General features: G+C 37.9%; 1 protein-coding gene across 6 annotated transcripts; it reads right to left on the bottom strand.

Moving 5' to 3' along the window:
• Positions 1-9,910: 9,910 nt before the first annotated feature.
• On the bottom strand, positions 9,911-25,440 carry LOC122871141 (sodium- and chloride-dependent GABA transporter 2-like). Of its 6 annotated transcripts, XR_006376801.1 has the most exons (18): positions 25,354-25,440; positions 25,140-25,193; positions 24,804-25,004; positions 24,280-24,414; positions 23,556-23,696; positions 23,261-23,378; positions 22,251-22,304; positions 21,426-21,555; positions 20,623-20,757; positions 18,821-18,924; positions 18,600-18,724; positions 17,776-17,888; positions 17,553-17,690; positions 16,239-16,341; positions 14,504-14,548; positions 13,942-14,065; positions 13,635-13,669; positions 12,318-12,418 (listed from the first exon to the last, which is right to left on the bottom strand). XR_006376801.1 is itself a non-coding variant. In XM_044185850.1 (17 exons), exons 3-17 carry the CDS (start codon positions 24,991-24,993, stop codon positions 10,398-10,400), a joined length of 1,902 nt encoding a protein of 633 aa, XP_044041785.1. In that variant the 5' UTR covers positions 24,994-25,004; positions 25,140-25,193; positions 25,354-25,440; the 3' UTR covers positions 9,911-10,397. The 6 variants fall into 6 exon arrangements, 3 of the variants coding, with proteins under 3 accessions (XP_044041785.1, XP_044041787.1, XP_044041786.1); XM_044185850.1 differs by lacking the exons at positions 13,635-13,669; positions 13,942-14,065; positions 14,504-14,548 and adding exons at positions 9,911-10,565; positions 10,698-10,844; XR_006376799.1 differs by lacking the exons at positions 13,635-13,669; positions 13,942-14,065 and adding an exon at positions 10,804-10,844.
• Positions 25,441-25,633: the final 193 nt, after the last annotated feature.

Below are 25,633 nucleotides of genomic sequence, written 5' to 3'. Positions count from 1 at the left end.
GGAACTCTAGCGGCAGCAGCAGTGTGTGTTTGTGCTTTCTGCTTATGTGTTTGTTGCGATAGCCAAGGTCAGCTCTTGCCAGCACCGTTACCATGGTATTTCCCAACAGAGAAGGGCCGGATCAGTGAAAGAGCTCATGGAGTTTTGGAAAATGAAACGAGTGATGACTGCTGGCAAAGACCCTGGAAATGTATGACCACAAATGCGATCATGCCAGTATCAGACTCAACCATCAGCACATACAGTGACCTAATATTCATTCTCAGTGTCCTCACTCAAATGATTGGAAAGAGATGTAGGACAGATCAAAGTGTATGAGTGCAAAATAATTTTCATTTCTCTTATGCAGGAGCCTGTGTGTGCAAGTGACATATATGTAAGAGTACCCATGCCATATTCCTGCAATCTCAGGTGCTCCAAATGGACCATTGTGAACAGAATGTAATGCAGACCAACACCCATATACACAGAAGAGAGAGAGGAACTCCAAAGGTTGTGACCCAGATGGCCTGCTACAGTGTGCTACTCTACTGTATCTGAACTATCTGCCAAACGTTGAAATGTTTATCTGTGACATGCTAAATGTAGTGTAACACAAATAGAGAAGAGTCATAAAATCAGTGAGGTGATTCAGAAATCTCAGTTACAAAGCAATATCTATTGCTAAGTTTAGCATTAGCCACCATAAACTTTAGGTGACTTGATGTGACAGAATTCATCCAGACAACACTGAAACTAGCCAGCTAAGCAACCCCTTGACTCTGCGTTGTGTTGGGAAGCCTGTGTCTGTTTCTGTGTTGCCGTTCATTGTCGGGAGAACAGACATCACCACCATCGGCTCAGACTGAGCACACCACAAAAGATCGTTACTATCATTATTGTTAAGCGTTATTTTAACTCAACGCCTAGCTAGCTTGTTTACCGAGGGCACCTTTTTCATATTATATGGCCAAGTTAGCACTGTAAAATGCAGTACTTCCACTTGCTACACTTTGTAGTTGTAATTCAATAAGTCACAACACTAACATGTTTACACGTCAGACACATTCACGTAGGGGTGCCGTGTGAGCAACCAAACCTGCACTATTGGATATACGGCAAATGGAACCTGTTACATAAGGATGTAGTGGCAAACTCTAACTCTAAAATTGAGCAGGAGTGTATTTTATTGTTTATTAATAAAAAAAATGTATTTGTACGTAAGAGTTATTTCTTCTTTCAAGTTACATAGGCTGTGTTCGAAATCCCTCCCGTCAGTGGTGGAAGAAATATTCATTCTTACTTTAGTAAAAGTAGCAATATCACATACTTATGAGTAAAAGTTCAACATTCAAAATCTTACTTAAAGGTCCAGTATGTAACATTTAGGAGGAGCTATTGGCAGAAATGGAATATAATATTTATAAGTATGTTTTCATTAATGTATAATTGCCTGAAAATGAGAATCGTTGTGTTTTCATTACCTTAGAATAAGCCGTTTTTATCTACAGAGGGATTGGGTCCCCTTCTACCGAGGTTGCCATGTTGTACTCCCATGTTTCTACAGTAGCCCAGAACGGACAAACCAAACAATGGGTCTAGATAGGGCCTTTCGTGTTTTTCACGAGTTTAGCGGCCACCGTAGTTTCTCCTACACACTTGGAATGGGAGGGTTAGGCGGGCGGTATTTAAATGGTTGCAAACTGCAATTTCAACGCTAGATGCCACAAATTCCTGCACACTGGACCTTTAATTAAACCTTAAATTTAATTTGCCTCCAAAATATAGTGGAGTGGAAGTATAAAATAGCATAAAATGGAAATATATTTTTGTATAAGTAATGATTTTTGCATCCTTTTTGCATTCTGGGATTGTTAACAGAAAGTGGTGTACATGCCAAAGACACATTTCTTTCAATTATAGGAATTTGTGAGGACATTATACAGTATAGTACATTTTCACTCAGAATTCACTCAAATAAAGTGGTGGAGGTAAATATAGTTTTCTATATATTAAATAGGGAGTGATTTTGGAAACATCCAGGTTCACTTCATTGCTTGTTAGGCTATTTTGTTAAAAACAAGTGCACTTGTGTCCTAGCATACAAAATATTGCACTCATAGTGGATACAGTGATGTAATGTATATTGTCTTTTTAATTACTGTAATGGCAGTAAAACACCTGTAGTAGCAGTAAAACATGTTTTCATTAATATTAATGGAATTAGATATGGGGCCCTTGTTTCTCCTGGCAGGTAACCTGCTAATGTTAATATCTGCTCCAGATATTCTATCACCAGCCAATTACAAAGACTAATGAACATTCCCACAATGCTCTGGTAGCACTGTACCCAATGCCCATTGGTGTGCTGGTGGGTGGGGACAATTGGTAGATATGGGGTTTCAAAAGTGAGAGATTAAATGATATTAGAAACTTAATTACACCCGTAGCGAGCCATTCCTATCAAGAACAGATTCAGTGTAATCTCTGGTGAGGTTTATTGTCCATGTGGACCCAAATGATGAAAGCTGGCTGGATTGGAGTTGTCAGAGCTGGTTTTCATCACTCTGTTTACAGCGTCCCCCGATCAATGCATCCTAATTATGTTTCCAGATCGTCCACAGAAGAAGAATAATAGGGACCGATTATGTAGGTTTATAGATTACAGAAGCAGAATGACAGAGCAACTGAATGTCATAAAGCAAAAGTTAAGTTTGTCAGAGTTTTGAAGATTATGTCAGAATTTAACTGGTCATATTTCCTCCTTAGAGGATTTATGTTAAGATGGGGATTGAAAATGGACATAAAATAACACAGAATGAAGAAAGGTAAGTTAGGAGAGAGGATATATAGTCATGAAAAAGTAAAGATTTTGCAGAGATTATCATGCTCTTGCCAAAGTCCTATTTAATAGCATTAAATTCCTGCAGTAATGCTTGTTGGCTTTCCAAAACACGGTCAGAATTTAGTTGCAGATTTAAGGCTCCCACAGCTTTCTTAATACAGAGCAGTTACGGCACCGAGACCAAATACAAATGTAGTGTGAAATAGAAAAGACACACCAGGAGAAACAAATGCATGTTTCATTACACAATTGCCTCACCCTGACATAATGTAAAACTATTTTTATGACCACTTTGTTGTGTATTTTAAACATATTTACTGCATATAAACCTTTGTCGCTCTATCTGGGAGTTATGGCATGTTGTGTTAAGGCCACCATTAAATCCATTGTGATATCTTGTTTTCTTTACTTTGTAAGCAGCTTAACTTGGTATGGATACTTCTGAGATTTGCTGAGTGTGCATGCCCAGAGATAAACTTTAACAGCACAGTCATTTGTATGCATAAGCTTTGGTCCTGTCACTGCATAATGAGTGCCTGTAGCAACATCCAAACAATTCCTCAAAAAGGACAGTAATGGCTCATATACCATATTCAAAATAAATCGCGCACAGTTTTAGAAAATGTTAAATTCTGTAAATTCTCAATATTTATAATAATAACCTAAGTTGCTGTAGATTCATTATATTTGACAGATTAGGTGTGTCTATATTCTATTTTTTGTCAACAGTACATAAATGCTGTAAGTTGATGTTGGCAAATTTGGGAAAGGTCTTTGCAGCTACCCTGTTACTAGTGAGGAAGACTACATATTTGATGCATTTCCCTCATCACATTAGTTAGAGAGATGCATTGCATTATGATACATACATAAGATAAATGACTCAGCAAATCCAGATGTTATTTTGTTGCAGAAAATCCTAAAGAACGTATCCAGTGAAATATCTCAACATTGGCAAAAAATGTTTTACAGACATATCTGTACATCCTTATAACTTTGGTGATTCCTCTAGTGTCACCAGCATGCTGAAATGTTAGTTTGTCCAGTGCTTTAGTTTACAAACAAATACCTGCAAAACTAATGACATTCCCATCAGCCTCAGCTGCACATTGTGTTTTTGCTAATTAATATTAGCAAGCTAACATGCTAAAATAAGATAGTAACCATGGCAAATGTTATACCTGCTAACCACCAGCATGTTAGCATTGTCACTGTGAGCTTGTTAGCATGCTAACATTAGTCTAATCTCACAGAGCCGCTAGCATGGCTACTCTTAGCTTGTTCATAGAGTAATAAAGCCTCATTTAAATTGCTCAACAGAGCAGCAGTACGACAATCTATACAGACAAAAACTTGTGGAGTTATCGCAATATTTTTGGTAAAATGAAAATGCAAATAGTAATAATTTCAACCATTACAACTTGAATTCTGAGTCAGTACATCATAAAAGTGGTAGATTTGCATTATTTTGGAAAAAAAAAATTCCACAATAACCTTAATAACAGAAATGAGCCACTGTTCGGAAAAAAAATTGCTGCCTTTGAGGCCTCCTTGTGAGCTTCCTATAATTCACAGCACGTGTCGTGGTCTGTGAGTCGATGCGGGGGTTATTATAAAGCAAGGAACACCCAGAGGCGACTGGCATGCGTAGATAGGAGCCTAATATTACCAACATTTTCTTCCAGTAATGCAGTAGGATGATGCATGTTGCATAAATTTCCACAGGTTAAGGACAAACGCGGGGCGAGGCGCACATCAGAGAGAGCATGATTGTGTTAATGAGAGAGAAAGAGTGAAAAGATGAAAGATGATGAGGGAGGCAGGGGCAGAGAAATCACAGCAAAGAATGAGGAAAAAGGTATAGATATGAGATGGAAGGCAGAATGAAAAGATGGTGAGATGAAAATGGGAAAAGTTGATATCTCGCAATAATGCCTGGGTAGATAAGAGATGAAAAGATACATAGAAACGGGAAAATGACTGCAAGACACAGGAAGATTGTTCCATCGCTGATAGAAAGAAAAACTGAAAGAGAGAGAACATCAGATACAAGAAGTGACAGAGGGCATTGAAATGTCTTAATTTAGAGTTTGCCTGATACATGAATCCAATAGAGTTTCATTGGCGCCACTGCAGTGTGTGCTATTCCTCCCTGGAGATCTATCAACCACCTCATTCTCCATTTCATTCTGCTTTCCTTCCATTATCCCTGAGTCATGTTTTATCATTGCAACTGTCACAAATCCTTGTGACCTTGTTATGTGCAAAGTCATTGTCCTTAATGTGCCCCACAATAAATATCATCAAGACATTGTCACCATAAAAGCCCTAAAGGAGCAATCAAGCAGAAATATAATCTGTGCTGTGGAACATTTGCAATCTGTTACTGTGATGCATTCAGTGCTGCCTTCATCTTAGTGATTTTGATCAAATGGTCGACTGAACGATGAGGTCAGACATTCTTCCTTCTTGCCCCATGGGGATTGTTGCTGAGCGCAGCAAACAATCAGAAGCTCCATTAAACATTGATGAAGATATACAGGCAGGGACTGACAGCCATAAATGCAACACAGAGTGATGCATGTTCTGCTGAGAATGATATTCACTGCCATGTATTCAGTAAGAAATGTTACAGACAAAAGTGTGTTTCTATCAACTGTTTGTATGTGCATTTTCAATTTGTGCATAAAAAATGGAAATGCCTCAAGTTCTAAAGAAAGTTGAGATATTGCTAAAAAAGTTTACGCTTGGCTCAGGTGGAAAAGTTGATGGATCGAAACAGACTTAAAAATAAATGACATATATGAATCATGTCACTTAAACTGAGGAGATGAAAAATTGCAGAAGACAAAACATCACATACAGTATCTGTGGACAAATAAGGATACTGTGACCTATACATGAAACAAACATAAATGCCATATTGCCATCATGTTTTCCACATAATTTTCCATTCTTTCAGTTTTGACTGGCACCCTTTTAATTACATCGTCTTCTTCTGCAATGGTTTAATGTCACCCAACTGGTAGTGACCTTAACCTATGACCTGATTTTAGCGGGGGTAAGTGAAGAAATTTCTTTGAATGACTTAGAGAATTGTCTAAAAACGGAAAGTATCTTTAGCAATGACTCTTATCTGACTCTTTTACATCTGATAATGCATACATACAGTATGTTGAACATTCAATTTCCTTTAATCAGATTGCCTACTATATATACAATTAAAAGATCTGGTTAAGACATCGATAACTACCTGACAAGATAATTAGCATTCACCCCCCTGCTAGTAATGAGCCAATGAAAATATCACACTGCCCATAGAAAACCTATCATCTGATGATGGAGAAAGAAAGACGATTTTCATACAATATTATAAACCGTTTAACAAAAAGGGGGTAATACCTATACAACCACAACTTGTATTGATGAGACAGAGCCTGACAGCAGCATCCCTGAGTAGATTTTACACACATACAGTAAATATATATGATGCAACCATGTTAGGTGGTCTCACTTTAGAATAACCATTATTGTTTACCACTATTTTTATTAATCTATAATCGTATAATGTAAAAGTATTTCATGCCTAATGCATATTTTCGTGTTAAAATGTGCACAGTTATATTGAATATTTGAAATATTAAATGCATAACCATCATCAAAACCAGCTGTGGGTTTTCTGGGCCTAGAAGCTGTTTGCTCAGTCAGGTCGGATATGTTTTTAGTTTGAAAGAAGTCATAGTTTTTGCACAAACGAGATACAATCACATGGAGGGTGTTACAACTGACAAACCAGAAACATCCTGCTATTACAATTTACACATGAAAATATTAGAGGGAGAGTGCAAAGATGTCCACAGATTAATTTAGGTGAATATTTCCTTCTTTCTCTTTTTACTTCCATGTGTTTATCAGCACGGGAGATAGTCACGGTGTTGTCACAACCCCACTCAAGGTTGGACAAGAAGGACAACACGCGAGTTGTAAAAAATGTACATAAAACAGACCAAATGCAACCAAACCAAGAGAGACTGCAACCAGTCCACATAAAGGAGTAAGGCAGTGAGTACAGGTGAGCCGAATCTCCCTGATTACCATACTCCACCCTCTCTTGCTCCTGCAGGGAAGGACTAGGGAAACCTGTGCAGAGGGTTGTCACAGCATTAAGTATATTGCAAGACATGAAAACATGGTAATAATATATAAAAAAAAATACAAAAAATACAGTAAGTGACTTAAAAATATATAGAAATATAAAATTTCTGGTTTCTCTTAGGCTTACTGAGTATACATTCAGTGAATGTACTTGAGTATACTTTTAAACTTTGGGTTCCCTATTTACAAAAGCCAACAGTGGATTTACAATCTGTAATCTTCCTCCCACATTTAATTTAATAGAAATCGTGAAATATCCTTTCAGTTTTTTACAAGCCCATTTTTCTTATCTTCATTTACTCTCCAGCAGATTGGCATCGCTCCTGTTTCTTTCTCTTTGCCTTTTATGAGACAGAATGAGGAAAGGGAATACGCTATCATTTGGAGAAGATCCCAGCTCATTAGTTAAGTGAACTAATGATGCATGCAGAATTATCTCAATGTGACATCCCAGCATGCTCAGATTTGCCAGGTGATTTCAAGTCTAAGCCCAAAGATTCTGAGTGGTTGACAAACTGCGAATGTTTTACCCCTCTGATCTGATCTTTAATTCACACTTAATTGTTTGCCTGTCTTATTTGTGTTGTTTTTAAACAGTTGTATAATGTCTTCTGTGGCTCTGGAGGGAGCTTCCTAAAGTCAGAGAAAATAACCCTGGTGACATCATAGTGATGTCATCAGGGTTATGTCACAATGTACAATGCTAAATTGCTTGAGTACCAACTATAAGGTATTGTTGGATACGTAATGGCTGTAAAAGCAAAAAGATAAAAGTACACCCTAAAAATGACTGGATCAAAACTGACCCAATTGGAATCAATATAGCACCAACATAATACTGGGTTAACTTTACTCAGTGCCAATGGGTAAAAAACCATCTAAGACAACAGGTTGTTTTGTGTTATTTTTTTATATTACTGTTGCGTTATTTGCCCAGACTGTTATAATTTTATAATGCTTAAGTGCTACCTTTGACACAATTGATCATGGCATTCTTTTAGGCACTGGGTGGGCATATCTGGCACTGAACTAGACTGGTTCTCATCTTATCTGTCCAATAGGAAATTCTATGTCAGCATTAATAACTTCATGTCATCCTTCTCCCATATCAAGTATGGTGTGCCTCAAGGTTCATTTCTGGGACCAATACTGTTCTCCTTACACATGCTTCCCTTGGGTGATGTCATCCGTAGACATGGGATTTCTTTTCATTGTTATGCTGATGACACACAGTTGTACCTCCCTGTCAAGCCCACTGACCTTAGTACGCTGAGTTCTCTGCAGGACTGCCTAAAAAAAACTGGATGTCGATAAATTTTCTTCAGCTCAACTCAAATATATATATAATATAACTGAACTGGCAGGGGTCTTCTGTCTGTTCCTGAGTCCAGGTTGAAAACTAAGGGGGACAGAGCTTTTGCCATCAGGGCCCCGAGGCTCTGGAACAACTTGCCCAAAGAAATTAGGTTGTCTGAGTCAGTGTCTTCTTTTAAGTCTCTTCTCAAAACACATTTTTATCGGAAAGCATATCCTGATTTTACCTGAACTGGCTGTTTATTTATGCTTTTGTATATTTTATGTATTTTATTTCTTCATATTTCATCATTCACTGTGGTATTTTATTTTTCTTGTTGTGAAGGACTTTGTACTTTGTTTTGATAAGTGCTCTATAAAGTTTTATTATTATTATCCTTATAATCTACTGTAGCTCTTTTTAAACATACATGTCATTATTTGTTAAGGTTTGTCAACAATATGTGTATCCTTTGCTGTTTTGAATGTCATATGCACATTGTTTTGTACAGCTAACAATACATTTGTGAGAATTTTATGGTAAAACTTGAGCTTGTTGTCAAAACAAGCCATTGATTCTGGGTAAGGTTAACCCAGTACTGCGTTTGTATGTATGTTGTTTTTAACCCAGTGACTTTAAGTGTGTAGAAAATTAATGTGCTTAAAAAAACCTACATTTATTTATTCATTACTTTTTTGATCCTTCACATAAAAAGACATATAATGCTATTTCCATGACAGCTGATAACATCCTACTGGCTTTATTTTGTGCACTTGGTTGCACTTTGTATTTGTATAACAGAACATTGACAACATTGACAATATATTGTCAATTGTTAGTACCCATGCCAATGGTTGGGGTTTTCCATTACAGTAACTCTGGCTCTCTGCTGCAGCTGGTTAGTGGCTGGTTATGTAAAGGCTGATGGGTACACTAATTATAAATACTGGAAGTGTTGCACCATTTGTGAAAACCTAAAGTTCTTTATCCACCATCAGGCAACCTGCAGCTTCTAATTTAAGAGCCATCAGTGTACGAAATGGGGGCATGAATTTACAAATTCCTACCACAGTTTTCTATCACTTGAGGAACATTAAACTGCCATTGCATCTCTTATAGTTTCCACTTTTTGTCTTCTCATAAAGAAAAAAAAAGTAAACCAATGTCAATTTTAAGACGCATTTTGGTGGGCTTTTGAGCTTTCAAGGCCATACTTTTTCAGGACTGAGGGTCATTCTGTGTCATCGGGGGTGGAGTGGAGGCAGTCGGGGGTGAGGAGAGGAGGAAGGCAACTGGGCGGAATTGTCTGTTAATTGAATGCCGGTTTGGATTACACAGATGACTGAACTTGGCATTATGATGGATCAAGTTCATGTTCACCTATCCAATATCCTGTGACATCACACGTACACACAGCCTGTTGTGTACAGGAGTGTACAAAGATCTTTTTTAGGAAGTAGGAAGACACACAGACCTGTGGAATATATATCTTTTCTTGCTACAGACAGGAAGCATGAGATTTGCAGAATGCTCACTGAACTGACGAGCTGATCATCCTGAACTTGTATTGAATGTTTGTCCTCTCTGGTCACAAATCAATATGAACAGAATCAAAGGAGATACACTGCACCAGGATATTTAGCATACTAATACTTTTAATGAGATTCATAAAGTTTATCACCAATGTCTGCACTAGGTATAAACACATATAATTTAATAACATATCTGATAACATATACTAGTATAACACACCCGCATCTCTGACCAAACTGTTGGCGTTCGTCTTGCATTGTAGGTAATGTAGGCACCAGGTTTGCACAAGGAAGAATACATGAAACAAAAAAGATAATATCTTTGGTTCTGATGCATCGATTCTGATTCTAAACTGCCCACCTTGTGTCCAGCAGTATTGTAGGAGTGCCATGTGAAATGGATGAAGTACTTTTTGAAGACAATTAAAAAACACAACAGGATCTCCCTGAATACTCATGGAATGTGTAAACATTTATAAAACTTTACATATGATTAATAAATTGTATTTTTGCTGTCACAGAGTTGTACAGTTCAATGAGACTATCTATGCGCCATCATTTGCGGCAGGTCTGTAAGTGTCATCAGTGACCATCAAACCCTGTTATGTTCCTCCATCATCATCTTGTCGTTTCTTTTGTCCACACTCCTGTTTGGCTGCCTCTGAGCCTTAAAGATGACGTGTTTACACATAGTGAGAACTGGCTTGTCTGGTCGAGCCTGACGCAGATCACTGGATGGTGCAATCATATTTGTGGGATTCTGATTGTTAGGAGGGAAATTAAAACGGAATGTTATGAAACATAGTCATGCACCCAACACAGTATAAAAGTTAAGTGCTGAGAAAAAATATATTAACTTATATTTGAAAATACAACTTTTGAATTCACTCACCTTACACAGTGTGATGAAAATGAATGCTGGGATGCACATCAGTGGAGTGAGGACAAGTAGAGAGCCCACAGTGGTGCCCCAGGTGCCGGGTACATAACCATACACCTCCAGAGAATGTGTTTGTGTCAGGTTATACAGCAGTGTGAGCTAGGGGACAGGATATGGTCAAGTTAGAGGGCTTCGCGTTGTGGTGAGTGAATAAGATCAAATTCTCTGCATCAAATCAAATGGTGAAGAAATTATATATATATATTTTAAATATATTTTCAACTAGGTAAATAGGCACACACAAATGCTGAACTATTCTCCCACTTGCAGAAGTGTAGCTGTAGCTTCTGTCATATTATTATATAACTTGACATTATATCACTTTCTCCTAATTTGTTGATGTGGTTGTGTTAATTTAAGAACAGTACCAGTGTTTTTTTCATGTTTTAAATGCTATACAGCAACGAGTTCCCAAAATATGTTGTCAGAAAATAAACAGCTTTTGTGGAACATTTAATCCTGCATTAAATGATTGTTTTGCCACTTGGGGTAGCACAAGAAGCTGTAAACACAATATTGGCACCTTGTGCAGTTGATGTGGCGAACATTAGCAAAGACGTTAGCAAAGACGTTAGCAAAGACGTTAGCAAACAGTTACCTATATACACATCCAGCAGACATAGTGCAACATTAGGAATTATTTGGGGTTGAGTTTCTGGTCCCCTGGCGAATTTAACTTCTTTTACTCTCCTGTTAGCTCTGTTTTGGTCTCCATCAACAAAAGGAAATATCTGTGGCCACAGTGGGTTTATTAGAGCTTTTTTTCCAAAAACAAGGTTGATGAGAGCAGAGAGAGTGAACCAAAAAAGTTAAGCTGAAGAAAACCAAAACAATGAGCTTAAAGACGCTAAAACACTCCGTAGAGTTGAGGGGAACAACAGAGTCGGGTGATAATTCTTTGTGGGTTCATCACTATGAGCAACACCTTTCACAGTATAAAAATATTAATTTCTGCAACTTAAAGTCTTGGATATCAGAGCTTCAGTGCATTGAACATGTCAATTGGGAATAAGTTTCAAAATGATCTTTCAACTATAACTACACACTAATACACAACTGCGATGCATAAAATAAATTAAAAAACTGCTGTTATGTTTCTAGGTGATTTGTGCGGCTTAAACATACAAAAAAACCAGTATGTTCCTTTAACTTGACTTACTGACTCCCGTTAAGAATTAATATGCCTACGGTACTTTCTGATCTTGTACTGATCACATCTGCAGTGAAGTGTGTTTTAAAAAAGATGAGTCGACATTTTCAGGTAAAGGCAGCAGTCTCTCCTCATCATTCCCATAGGTGAGCTCAAGCATAATTACTGATGTGGCAAAATGAAAATATATGAAACACTCAATCAAAGATGAAAGGCCAAGAGAGAGGGAAACAGGAAGAAGCAAAGAAAAGAGGTGATGAAGGGAAGAAAAGATCTTTGTGCAGAAGTAATAGTAATAGGAAATTATGAATACACATGAGAGGAAATAGACATGAAAGCAGAGAGCCAGTGTGTAAGAAAGAAAGAGACACATAGTAGAAGAATCAAGTAAGAGAGATGTGATGCAGGTGTGAGTATCTCACTCCACAGATGAGTGGCGTGACGAACATCCAACAGTACTTCAGTATGGGGAATGGTGGGTACCCGATCATGTCCTCAATGTTGTCGTAGAAACGGTCTGCACCTGCAAAGTCATGGATGGGAGGTGTTAGTCAATCAAAGGGAGCAAAATGGTTCTGTTTTTATAGGGAACACTCCCAAACACATGGGGCCCTCAACTGAAAACACAATGAGATGGTGAAGCCACCCCCCCCCCCAAACTCGTCTATAAGTAGATGGTTCTTTGACCAGTAGTGGAAAGTAACTAAGTAAATATTTTAAATACTTGTACTTTACTTAAGTATTTGCATTTTATGCTACTTAATACTTCTACTCCACTACCTTTACTTTAAAGTTGACTACATTTATTTAACAGCTATAGTTAGTTTTTACATACAAAACGTGATCAATTCATAAAATATGATGCATTGTAATAGATTAAAATACCCAACATTATACAAAGTAGTTAAAATTAGCTCCACCTCGACCAACTTCAACATGAGAGTACAGCTTACATATTAATACATCAATAATAATGATCCATAATATGTACTTTTACTTTTGATACTTTAAGTACATATTATTGCTAATACTGTAAAAGTACTAAAAGTAAAATTTAACTTTAGAGTGTGTTACTGCTACTTTTGATCTTGATTTTTAATTTTTTTTTCCTCTTGCACCACTGTATGAAAGTCAACGTTTTTATCAAAATTATGTTTAAAACCTTAGATGACACTTTTTTAAACAATGTAAAATATATTTACATCTCCTGTTTATTCTTTTCTTGAATGAAGTATTGAAACTTTGTGTATCTAATTTAAAAGCTCTGTAAAACTTGGAAACACTGGGTTGGTTCTGTGCACATCCTAAATACTCAGCATACAGAAGTATATTCAAAGAATAATACAGTCCCATTTTCTTAAAGAATCTTAATTGCAGCAATGAATTTAGAAATACAGCATTAGTAACACAATCTAATCTAATCTATATTCAGTCTAATATACATAATATAAATGTAACTGTTGTTTGGATGTGTCATCTGATTTATTGTTGGGAAACATGTAATGTGATGTTTGGAGAATGGAGAATAAGTGAACAATTAGTAAAGATGGAGGGAAGAGGAGGAAGAACAGCCTCCAAACCAACAAAAAGCATGTATCCAGGGAAATTAAACTCAAGTTAAATCTCAGTAAAATTCAGGTGGTTCAAATGAGGAGGAAAGAAAGACTGGAGAGACGCCAGTCATGAGCTAAGGAGGAGTGGAGGAGGAGAAATGAGATGGAGATGAGAAAGCTGCTCACCTTGAGCTGCCAAAGAGAGGAGGAGACGAGAGGAACTATAGAAAGAAGGGGAGAAAAAACTGGAGGAAACTGATATGAGATTGGTCAAGTACATGACCTGGCTGATAGAACAACATCCACAGATTGATTTTTTGCAAATGCACAATGACATAATAAGTTGTCTAACCTATTTAGGAAAGCAGAGACAGCTACATAAATGATACAGCAATCAACCCTGAAACTTAACTACATCTACGTGGAGAAGGAAAGTGAGTGGCCTCATTTAAATTTGGGTGAGGAAGCTTCTCCACACATAACACAGACTCACTCTGAGTTTTTTAACCATTCGTTCGGCCTCTTTGCCTCTTCAAACTGGGGAGAGGAAGCAGCTGCAGAAAGCAATCGATATCTCACTCTGCGTCAGTTTGCAGTAGAAGATGTGTAGCAGGACCCTAATTCCAAAGAGCAAGTTTTTTGGAAATGGAAATGCATTTTTCAGAGTGACAGAAATGGAATATGTATATGCAATATATGCAATATATGCAATATATATATATATATATATATATATATATATATATATATATATATATATATATATATATATATATATATATATATATATATATATATATATATTGAGAGATGAGACGTAAAGACAAATATGAGAACAGAGGAGAACTCTCCACCCACGTTGTAATTTAGCCAGTAATGCTGCTGATAATGAAGGTGTGGGAAGTGGTGAGAGCTCAGAAGATTTATCCAAAATGATGGCAGAGGAAGACTGGGGTATGGAAATGGAAGAAGAGAGAAGGACTGTTCGTTTCTTTGACAGAGTGTCAGCTGAGTTATTAAATGAATGATGGTGATGAAAACACAGAGAGACATACCTCATGTTCTATTGATTATTCTCTGTTAGTCCCTAAAGTACGGTCCTTAGAATCAAACAAAAAGGAAGAGAGACACTATTTAACAGGTGATCTGTACTATAATTGTTATGTACTAAATGTACAATGGCTGGATAATCTCTGTAATCTCCTGTAAACATCAAGGTTGTTAGGAGTATCAAACTGGTTATTACTATATTGATGATACATATGTATGATTCCACTGAATATACATTGTTGAACTGATTAATGAGGGATTATCATAGATGTATTGGCTAAATAGGTACACGTGTACTTGATTACCATGTAAAGATTGATTCTTATAGAGTATACTACAGAAAATGTGGTGCTTTTGTTTTCTCCTGGCATTTTTAGATGCAAAGCCTCTCTATAAGTTGTAGGTGAAACTCAGTCACTCACGTCACAGGATCATTATTAGCTAGGCGCACTCCAATACGTTGTTTGCAGTAACATGATACCGATGGAAGTGAATAGCAGAATGGACGAGATGGAGGAAAGCCCATACTGTGCTAGTTATTGTTTATTCATTGTATCGTCCCAGTCAACATGTGTGTGAAATCTGGAATCGCCCAATTCATTCTTAAATTGTGGCTAAAAACCTATTTTAAGGTCGCAATGACCTTTGACCTTTAAGTCAAAAGTGTCACCTATTCAGTGTACGACCAACTGTGAAATATGGTCACAATCTCCTCTTCTGTTCCTGAGTTATGGTATTTTTTCAGGACATTATGAAGTCACAATGAAATTTGACCTTTGACCTTTTGGGTAAAAGTTATCTCATTAAACTGTTGTTGTCTATCTGTGTGAAATTTTGTCATAAATACCGCATCAATTCTTGTGTTATGGCAAAAAACATGTTTGTCAAAATCATTTTGAGGTCACAGTGACCTTTGACCTTTGAGTCAAAAGTGTCACCAATTGTCTGACCAACTGTGAAATACGGTCATCAATTCTTGAGTTATGACCAAAAACGTGTTTTGTGAGGTCACAGTGACCTTGACCTTTGACCTTGCCTCCAGCCACGGCTATCGCAGGCACAGAGGCATAATAACAAATGTGCACACAGAGCAAGCCCACTTTATTTAAAGTTAATACCTGGATTCTATGTGACTAGCACTAACACTCCATACCCTTAGAAGGAGTTTATCCACAATATATGTGGTGCATATGCAAAGTAATGGGTGGAATATGTGCTGTTAAGAGAAACTCACTCTATATACTCTAAAATAAAAATTAACACATAATCTTGTTATCTTTTTAATCTCATCAAAATGTCCTTTTTTGTTTTGTTGGTAGAGCTCTTTTTGTGTAACTCAGGATAAAAATAAAATTAACGTGGATCTCAGACTTGTTATCATCACAAGCTGGTTTCTTACAGATAAGACTATACCGATGCAGTAAGTTGATTACACTGATGAAACAAATGCTGCTGTCGGGATGACATAAACTCGAGAAATATAATGAGGTTCCTTTTGGTAGATACTGTGAATGTAGTGCACTACTGATGATGTTGATATTGTGTAGATAGCAAAACTTGTATACCTAAAAGCAAAAGGCTTCTGATATTTAAAAGAAACACATTTTCATAAACTTTTACTTAGTAAATCACTTTTGTGTTGACAGACAGTGCAGCAGTAGTTCACTGTTGCATGCAGTGCATAATAATAATAAAAATGCATCATGTAGTGCAGTGATAACAGCCAGTGGCGTGACTTACCGTACACCCAGGCAATGACAATGGTCTCAAAGCAGGCAATAATGAGGAGACTGGTTCCACTGGGACCGTAGGTGTCAATCAGCTGAAAGAGGACTATCCCTCCCTGAAACATGAGCAGAAAAAAATCATACAAGACAAAAAAAGTCATGGCAGGCAGGAAGAGATTATCTGTCAGAAGGAAGGAATAGCTATGTTTTTCTACCTGACTATATCCTTCCCTATACAACAATTTCCTGTGACTCAGTGGCCCCATAGCAGAGCATGACATTCATTCCGATAAATCATGAAATTAAACCCTTTAATTACTGGTGTACACAATATATATTTACTTGCCCCCCTTTTAAATATAAATAAATATATATGTATGTATAAATCTAAACAAACAGCAAGGTTATTCTTTGTTTGAGCAATTAGTGCTGATTCTCATTTGGTATAAAAAAAATGTATATGTGTTTTGTGTTAACAAGACTAAGTTTACAGCCATGCTAGCAGTTCTGTGAGGCTGGGCATGCTGTAGGATTTTAGCTAAATGCTAACATGCTGATAATTACAATGCTAACATGTGGATAATGTTTAGCCGGTATATGTTTACCATATTCACCATATTAGTGTTGCATGCTAACATTTGCTAATTATCATTAAATACAAAGTATAGCAGCTGATTGATTTAAATGTGTTAATAAAGATCTACTGAATATCAGGTGATGCTAACCTCTGCAAAAATAGACTGAAGTTAATGGAGTTAGTTTGTTAGATAACAAGACTAGGTTTACAGCCATGCTAGCAGTTTTGTGAGGCTGTGCATAGACTTTGAGCTAAATGCTAATGTCAGCATGCTAACATGCTGATGTTCAGCAGGTAAATGTTTACCAAGTTCACCATCTTAGTTTAGTGTGCTAGCATGCTAACATAACAAGCTAATTAGCACTGAACAAAAAGTATAGCTGCTGATTTAAAGGTCTTTGGTCATGAACCAACGCATAAAACACATTCAAATGTTGACCTGATTGTGGTGCTAAAGAAAAGCTAAGGGATAACCGAAGTTCTTAGAATTCTTCCAGTGAAGAACCAAATTTCACAACCGTCCATCCAATAGTTGTCCAGACATCTTACTCAACTAACATAGTATATAGATCTGCTATCTATCCACAGCACTGCATATGGACATCTACCTGTTGTCACCTGACAGTTAAGCTGATCTTCACCACTGAACAGCCAAATGATTATTATAATTATCAGATGTTCTTTTACAGCATCTTATCTTTGCATGTAGCATTTTCCATCTAACGTCCTCTTACTCTTCCTGCTGCTTACCTCAGTGACGAGTGGTAGCCCCAGTAGAAAACAGACAGCAGCGATGACCAGGGTCAGTAACTCTCTGGCACTCGGCCTCCTCAGGTGACGTGGGAATAGGTCTGTGAGGGCTGTGGCCAGGCTCTCCACACACACAAACTGTGAGGACAGAAGAGAAACAGATTAGCTTGTTTGAAAATACATTATGATGCTGAAACACTGTATATTGATGCATTGGCAATACCTGACTGTCTAGGCCCAAGAGAAGGAGCATGAGGAAGAAGAGCACAGCCCAAAAGGAAGAGCCAGGCAGCAACGACAGAGCCTTTGGATAGGCTATAAAGGCCAGACCAGGACCTGTAGAAACCACATGAATTCATTCTATTAACATGATATTGTGCTGCTATCTTCAAGACCAGGAAATTATAGTCCTTTAACGCAGTAGTTCCCAACCTTTCTGGCTTGTGACCCCTTAAAATGACTTCTGAACCTCTCATAAAGGTTTATAGCCTTAGTAAGGATATGAGTTGTGGACAGTTGGGCTTAATATTATTTTTTTAACTACTCCTATTGTTTCATTTGAAGGATGTTTAGAAACCTGAAGAGGTGGAAGAATCCAGCATTTCACAAGAAAAAAGAAAATAATTATAGAACAGTGGGAACAATATATTTTTGTGGAAGAGAATCCCTATATTCATCTCAGATTTTTCTTGTGACCCTTTAAGGGGTTCTGATCCCTGGTTGGAAACCACTGTTTTAACACAACTATTGATAACATAAGTTTAATAAATTTGTTTGCATAGCACTTTTCTTGCATAAAATATTAAAAACAAGACCTTAGGAATGCCACTGGCCACAACAAAGAAACTTTCAAGTAAAAATATTTTAACTGTATGTGAACTTAAAATGCCATCTTGTGGACATTCTTGGTTGTTGCAACCAACAATGCATAAAAAAATATATACAACTGTTTTGAGATATTTCAATATGGACATTTATTAAATGAAGTTGACAGTGAAAACAGTCAAATAAAGCATGCAGATGTTGAAAAGGGAGGAATTAACTCACCAGCAGTAGCAACTTCAGTCATCGGTATTCCCAGTTCATGAGACATGAATCCCAGCACTGAGAACACAGCAAAACCAGCAAAGATACTGGTGACACTGTTCAGGCAACATAGTGCCAAGCAATCCCTACAACATACCAAGAACAAAAGCCTGCACTGTCATAGAGCACATGAATGTAAAACTGTAAATTTGATGATGTACTGAGAGTGTAAGGACACTGACCTGTAGCAATTGTTGTTGTATTTGTTGTAGCTTCCCAGAGCGGTCAGTACTCCCTGACACACGGCGTAGGAGAAGAACACCTGGGTCCCTGCGTCACGCCATACCTAGAGTGGGTAAGAGATTGACTTTAAACATTGAGAGGGACCTTAACAGTTGACACTGTTAAAATAAAGCAGAACATATGCATTCCATCAACTTCTTTCCTTACAGAGCAATGAAAAAACATTTGTCAAGACAATAAACTAGGACTGTACAATAACAAACAGCTTTGGTTTATGCGAGCATCAATAGTGATACTATTTCTGTGATTGTGTGTTGACATGTATATTATGCAGACATACAAAATTTGCATCTTCCTCTTTTTTGTTTTCGGCAGTACTGCATTCACTACATGAGTTGTTGACCACGTGTGCTTTTGTATTTGTCTGCTTTGATTTTTGGGGGTGTAAGCGGGTTTGTTCACAAGAACGTCTGTCTCTCGTTCTAACAGCATCTGGTCTACATTAAGAGGCACCACAGCGCTGTGAGTCTTACACACTAAAAGATAGAGTTGGCAAGGTTCCACAGCAATATACAGGCCCCTACTGTGGCCCCATAGTGGGCCTGATTTATTCCCAGCCTCGGGTCAGAAATGGAGGCTTAAGTCTGTGGCAAAGGATCTTCACATCTGACACTGGACAATAAGGAAACTGTTGTGTCCTTAGAAGCAGGGGTTTTATTTTGAAGTCCTCTTGGCTGCACTGCATACAGATTCACACACGCACTCTGACACATGGACAAAAGGAGACATTCACACATTAAACAGACCCCAGATGCAGGCCAGAACTACGATTTCCTCTGTGGTTCGAACAAAAGCACTTACAAGACACTTGCATGCTAAAGCAAGACTCATTAGAAACAGATCTGTTTTCAAGAGCATCTAACATTGCATAACTCAGCTGGCATTGGATAACTCTCTGACCCATAACTGCTTTCACCGACTTTCAACATTACTCCAAATAATATTCTCACATCTTTTCCCTTTGCTTCCTTCCATGATTACATACTGAGATTCCCAAGATGGTTCAGAGCTGTATGAGTAGCTGCCTTTTTTTGGGTTCTTACAGGGGCAGCCACACATTTTCTTCTAACTCTAACAGGAAAAAGTGAGATGATCAGATACTTCAGTTGAGTTGCATGATGCATCCAAATAAGATAGGAACACAGGAATCCAGTCAAATAGACAAAGACTGGAAAAGAAACAACTGCCAAAAGCAAATATTAAGGAGCCCCTTCCTGATCTTTGTGCAACATCAACCATAATAAGTCTAAAAAAATTCATGTAAAATTATTATATTGACTTTTTATAACCGAGGTAAATATACCCTCAAAATGTGTGAGAAATTCCCCAGAGCACTGTTTTTACTCCTGTGTGATGCTGTTACTGTGCACTTGAGGGGGAAGCTTCTTTGACAAACTTTGCAATGAAAATCTTGGTTTGCTTTTCTTGTTAAGACTCTGTCTTGGGACCGGAAACAAAAGTCAAGGCAAAGAGAGGGGGGGGATAGAATAACAGGTCACTGTATTCATCCTGTTGGAAGACAGAGCAATCTAACAGAAGTAGATTTTCTGGTTGGTTATGACACCAATGCTCTGAGTTCTAATGACAGAGCTTTGACTCTTTCTGCATGTGTTTACTTCAGACCCACATACAGAATTTGAGATGGCAGCAAAATGGCTGTACTGTGCATTGTGTGTGTAATGTTGTATTTCAAAAGCAAACACTGTTACAAGAACAGTTGATTATGACAGTGAGTTCTTACATCTGGTTCAGCAAGCTTGCTTAAGTCAGGTAAGAGGTAATATTTCAGTCCCTCTGCGGCTCCTGGGAGTGTCACTCCACGGATGAAGAGGATGAACAGCATCAGGTAGGGGAATGTAGCAGTGAAGTACACTACCTACAAACACAAAAATGCATACACACAGGTAGGTTATGATTTCATATGTACACACAACCACTCACTCTTTACTTTAAAGTGGGTCACTTATTAACACTTTATAAAGCTGATAAATGTGTTAGCAAACAGTTGTCTTTTTAGACATCCAGCAGACATGGAGCAACATTAGCATTCATTAGTAGTCGTGTTTTTGGCCACTTGGAGACTGTAAGTCCAGTATTCACTGTCCTTTTAGCTCTGTATTTGCTCTCCACTAACTCCTGAGGGAAATATCTGGCTCTTTAGCTGATAAATGCTCCACTATGCTAACTAGTTAGTCGCTACCTTGTCTGTCTGCCGTTTGGTGCTGAGCAGGTAGCGTACAGTGGGTATATCTGAGTTAATTTCAAAAACATCGGCATGCTGCAGAACAACACTCCATAGAGCTGAGCACTCATAATCTAGCAAAACAAATGGGGTTTGGCAAAAATGCTAAAGCAACTGTGACAGAAATCTGAGAGGTTGAGGAAAGAGAGACAAAGGTGAGTTGGATGGTGCACACTTCAAAATGTGAAAAGGTTTAGGGGAATCATATATCCTCTGAAGTCTATAGGCGAGCAAGATTTAGTGTGTGTGTTCAACCTAATATCAGAGACAGTACTCTATATGTATGCTAAAGCAGAACTTGCCTTTCCTGTGGATCTAATTCCCTTCCAGATGCAGAAGTAACATATAACCCAGGCAACCACGAGACATAGAGTCAGGTCCCAGTGCACCTTACCCAGGGACATGTCATTTGACATTCTTAACACACGGTTACTGTGGGAAAGAGATCAGACATGTAAACACAAATATACAACTGCATCCTCTGCAAATTACATGCAGAATGATGGATCTACATATGTGTAATGCATACAAACACATTTTGTTTCTTCTTTCAAAAGCTTTCTCCCACTGCTAATGGACACAGCTTAACAGCATGAGAAGAATGCATTGACAGTCTTATTTCCTTTTAGTGTGTCTATGACAGTGGAATCAAATTCAAATACAGCAAAAAGAGCCAAACATCTGCATCATAAATACTGATGTTTAAATCTTAGTTTATTTTGGACGGCTTCAGTTTATATTATAAAAGCTGCAGGGAAAAGAGCACATATTGTTCTCATCATGCAGCGTAGCTGTATGTAACTGAGTGATTTCCCAATATCTGTTCTCACACCAAATCAGGAGATTATCATGTGAAGAGCAGCAGCCATGTCTGAAAATATTCAAAAATTAGAAAAAAAATAGGGAGGAAAACTACTTTTAATGTAACTGGCCATTTTCCCTGATGTGTTTGGGTGGCCTTGGTTCACCTTTTTTTGATTCACCATCAACATCACATTCATGCAACCCCAAGAGTAAAGTTATTGCTGAGGAATGTTCCACCCAAGGACAAGCACACTGTGGAGGATGATATTACTGTCAAAGCTTTTTTCATGTTTTAAGAAGATAAGTTTGTGAGTGTTTCTCACGTCCAGAACTCCTCTTCCGGTGACTTGGTCATCAGGAGAGGGTCAGTTTCAATTCTGGAAATATAAAAAAAGTACAGGCAAGTAAGTGAAGTAAGTTTAAATCAAATGATAATTCTAAACAATGCTTAGCCATTGTTTTAGCTTTGGATAATCAGTCAAGTTCTTTTCAATACAGTTCTAATTTTCTAAACGCTATCACACAAATAAGTAATCAATAATGTTTAAAGGTATCTAACTATCTCTGGTTTTTTAATCATTATTATTCACTTTCTTGCAGACAGACGAGAAGATCAATACCACTCTGCTGAAGAAATAGTCTGGCACACAACCAACCTAGTTTGGTATTTCTGTACTGCAATTTTTTTAACTTATTGGCCGATATACACTGATACTGATATATCTGCAATACGATAACATCAACATAGTTTTTTCGTGCAGATTAAACAAACATAATATAATGTGTCAATTAGTGAGCTTTAGAGGTGCTAGTATGGGGATTTGTTACGTTCAGACAGAGCCAAGCTAGCTGTTTCCTCCTGTTTCCAGTCTTTATTCTAAGCTAAGCTAACCAGCTGCTGGCTGTAGCTTCACATTTACCATATGAGAGTGGTATCTAAAAAGCAAATAAGCTTATTTCCCAAAATATCGAACTATTATTTGAATATGACATTGACACCCCACTTGTTTTTTCAACCACTATTAAACAAAGACCTGACAAGGCATTTAGATTTACTGGGTGTACTTTTCACCCCCAAACTGTCCCAAGGCAGCAATTAATAGTTTTTATCACAGTAACAGATGTAAGAACCTCCTGCTCTGAACACATAAAAGCATAGGTGTTTCCCAAAGCTGTTGCATCTATAGAGACCAAGACTAATGCCATATTTCTTATCATTCTTTTCATGTATCACATCAATATGATGAATTCCCGCTATGCATTCATATGTGTGTCACAAAATTGTAAGATGTGATAGTTCCTGGTACAGCTTGATAATAAACATGCGACTTACATGTAAGTGAGGTTCTCATAGTAGTCAGGTGAGCTGATGTTGTTTAGGAATGACCAGTTGGATTCAGGGTGAAACAGATGGGGGTTGGCAAAGGCGCTAAAGTGAGTTTGACATGAGTCTAAGAGGATGAGAAAAGAGAGATGAAGGTGAGTTGGATCTTGCACATTTCAAAATGTGTAGGAGAATTCCTCTTGTGCTTCCTCTGAAGTCTACGAGAAAGCAATAAGCGCACTGCTAATCAAATAAAAACGTCTCTAAACAAGCCAGCGTTGATTTGTCATAAAACATGCCTCACCAGTGTTCCACCAGTTGTCACATGTGGACCAGGGCAGCGGGCTGTAGAAGGAGAAAACCAGGTAGAAGATAGCCCAGGCCAACACCACGATGTAGTAGATGTTCAGATAGACCACAATCACTTGGGACGCAATCCCCACCCCTGCAGGACACATTGAGTTTTCGCACTTTGTGAAAGATTCTGGCGGCTGTCTTCGTCTGTATTATGCAACAGTTACAGCTCCTCAGTTTATACGTACATATGTTCCTTATGTTCTTACTGTTATTTCATTTTTGGTTTAACATTGGACGCATTTGATATGAACAATCCACAATCAATGAAAAGTTCCCTTCCACTATTTATTTTAATGTATTTCCTGTCCCTGTTTTAGAACTTGTTTGAAATTTAGATAATTGGGAAAACAAGCTTGACAGCGAATGCACAAGGCAGCTATTGTTGAGGGTTGACTGCTCCTGAACTTTTGTGGAGGTAGTAAAAAATGCTGCATCAAATTTAAAAACTAGCTTTCAAAGGTTAAAGTCTAGAATATTCAAAAAGGCTAATGTGGTCATTTTGTTTTCAGGAGAAGCATTGAAAAATTGAGATATCTTTAGTATATACCAGCATGCAAACGGCTATATTTTTTCCAATAACAATGAAGAAAGCACAATGAAAAACATGCATTTCCTGCATGTTAACTGATTAATTCAAGTTATGCAAGAATCTATCTGAGTCTCGTTTTTACCCTCGAACATGGGGCATATCTTCCTCCAGGCGGTCACCCCGCCCTCACTGGTGTACTGGCCCAACGCCGTCTCCAGGAAGAACACAGGGATGCCACAGAAGAAGAGGAACACAAAGTACGGGATGAAGAAGACGCCTGCAAATAAAGAAGAGTCAGGAGCTCCACAAATATTAGCAAGCCGCATACTGACAGATAAACACATATTAAGCCACAAACCCCCCACATACTAAAGGTTTTCTCACTTGATTATGTAACTAGCTAAATGGGTTGACAGGAATGATTTGTGAGTGAGTGAAATTAAAGTGAGATTACGCAATTTTCCACGTTACTTCAAAAATCTCAATGGCCCAAAAGTTTCATGAATAGTGACAAAAGAACCACAGCAAAACATCAGTTTTCTTTTGGAGATTGGAATCTATACAGAAGAATCAAGCTAAAATTGAATATTCTGAAATGTTTTCTGACATTTTCAGCCATTTATTCTATATCACAGCCAGCAAAAAATCCCACATGCAGCGCCTCACCTCCTCCATTCTTGTAGCACAGATAGGGGAAACGCCAAACATTTCCAAGGCCAATGATTTCTCCAGCCATGGAGAGTATGAACTCCATGTTGTTGGCCCATTTCCCCCTGGGCTGAACCCCTTCTTCAGGAATCTCTTTATCTGGCCCGGGGTCTCTGGCAGGAGCCCTGCTGGCTGTTTCTGCAGTCATGGTCTCTCACTCTGTTGTATGCACGCATCAAAAACACAAGTGAAATGCAAATCATGTCTGTTACGTTCTTTCCAGCTCTCCTTCATATATGCAGATATAGAACAGAAGCCTTTACAACTGAATTGATAGTCCTCATATGAACTCACTCTGCAGTATATTCAAGTCCCCTCCTCTGGTTGAGTCAATGCCAAATGAAGGCTCTGACAAAACAAATGCCATTAACTGCAAATGACTTCAAAGAAATGATCGACTGACTTGTGCTGAGGATTGCAAAACCTAGCCTAAGAAAAAGAACTGCTCAACATAATGAAGCAGTTAAATATTTCTAGAGTGAACATGAATGCACGAAGGCTTACTCACCCGTGAGTTTGCAGTGGGTGCCGACAATACAATTCTTTGACTGACTGAGCGAAGTTTGAAGAGAAGCTTTATTCTAAGGGGCGTGTTCTGAAGGACACAACACACACACAAACACACACACACACACACACACACACACTGATTGTCCCATGCATTTATAGGCTGTTCTCAAGATTTGTGGAAGAAATAGATATTTAAGCAAAAGTTACAACACTACAATGTAATATACCTCATTAAAGTAGCCTATAAGTAACAGTAATGCATGCAAACAAATACAGAA

The sequence above is a fragment of the Siniperca chuatsi genome, linkage group LG23, assembly GCF_020085105.1.
Source record: "Siniperca chuatsi isolate FFG_IHB_CAS linkage group LG23, ASM2008510v1, whole genome shotgun sequence".
NCBI lineage: Eukaryota > Metazoa > Chordata > Actinopteri > Centrarchiformes > Sinipercidae > Siniperca > Siniperca chuatsi.
The sequence above is the reverse complement of the archived record's forward strand: the minus strand, read 5'-3'. Positions and strand labels throughout refer to the sequence as shown.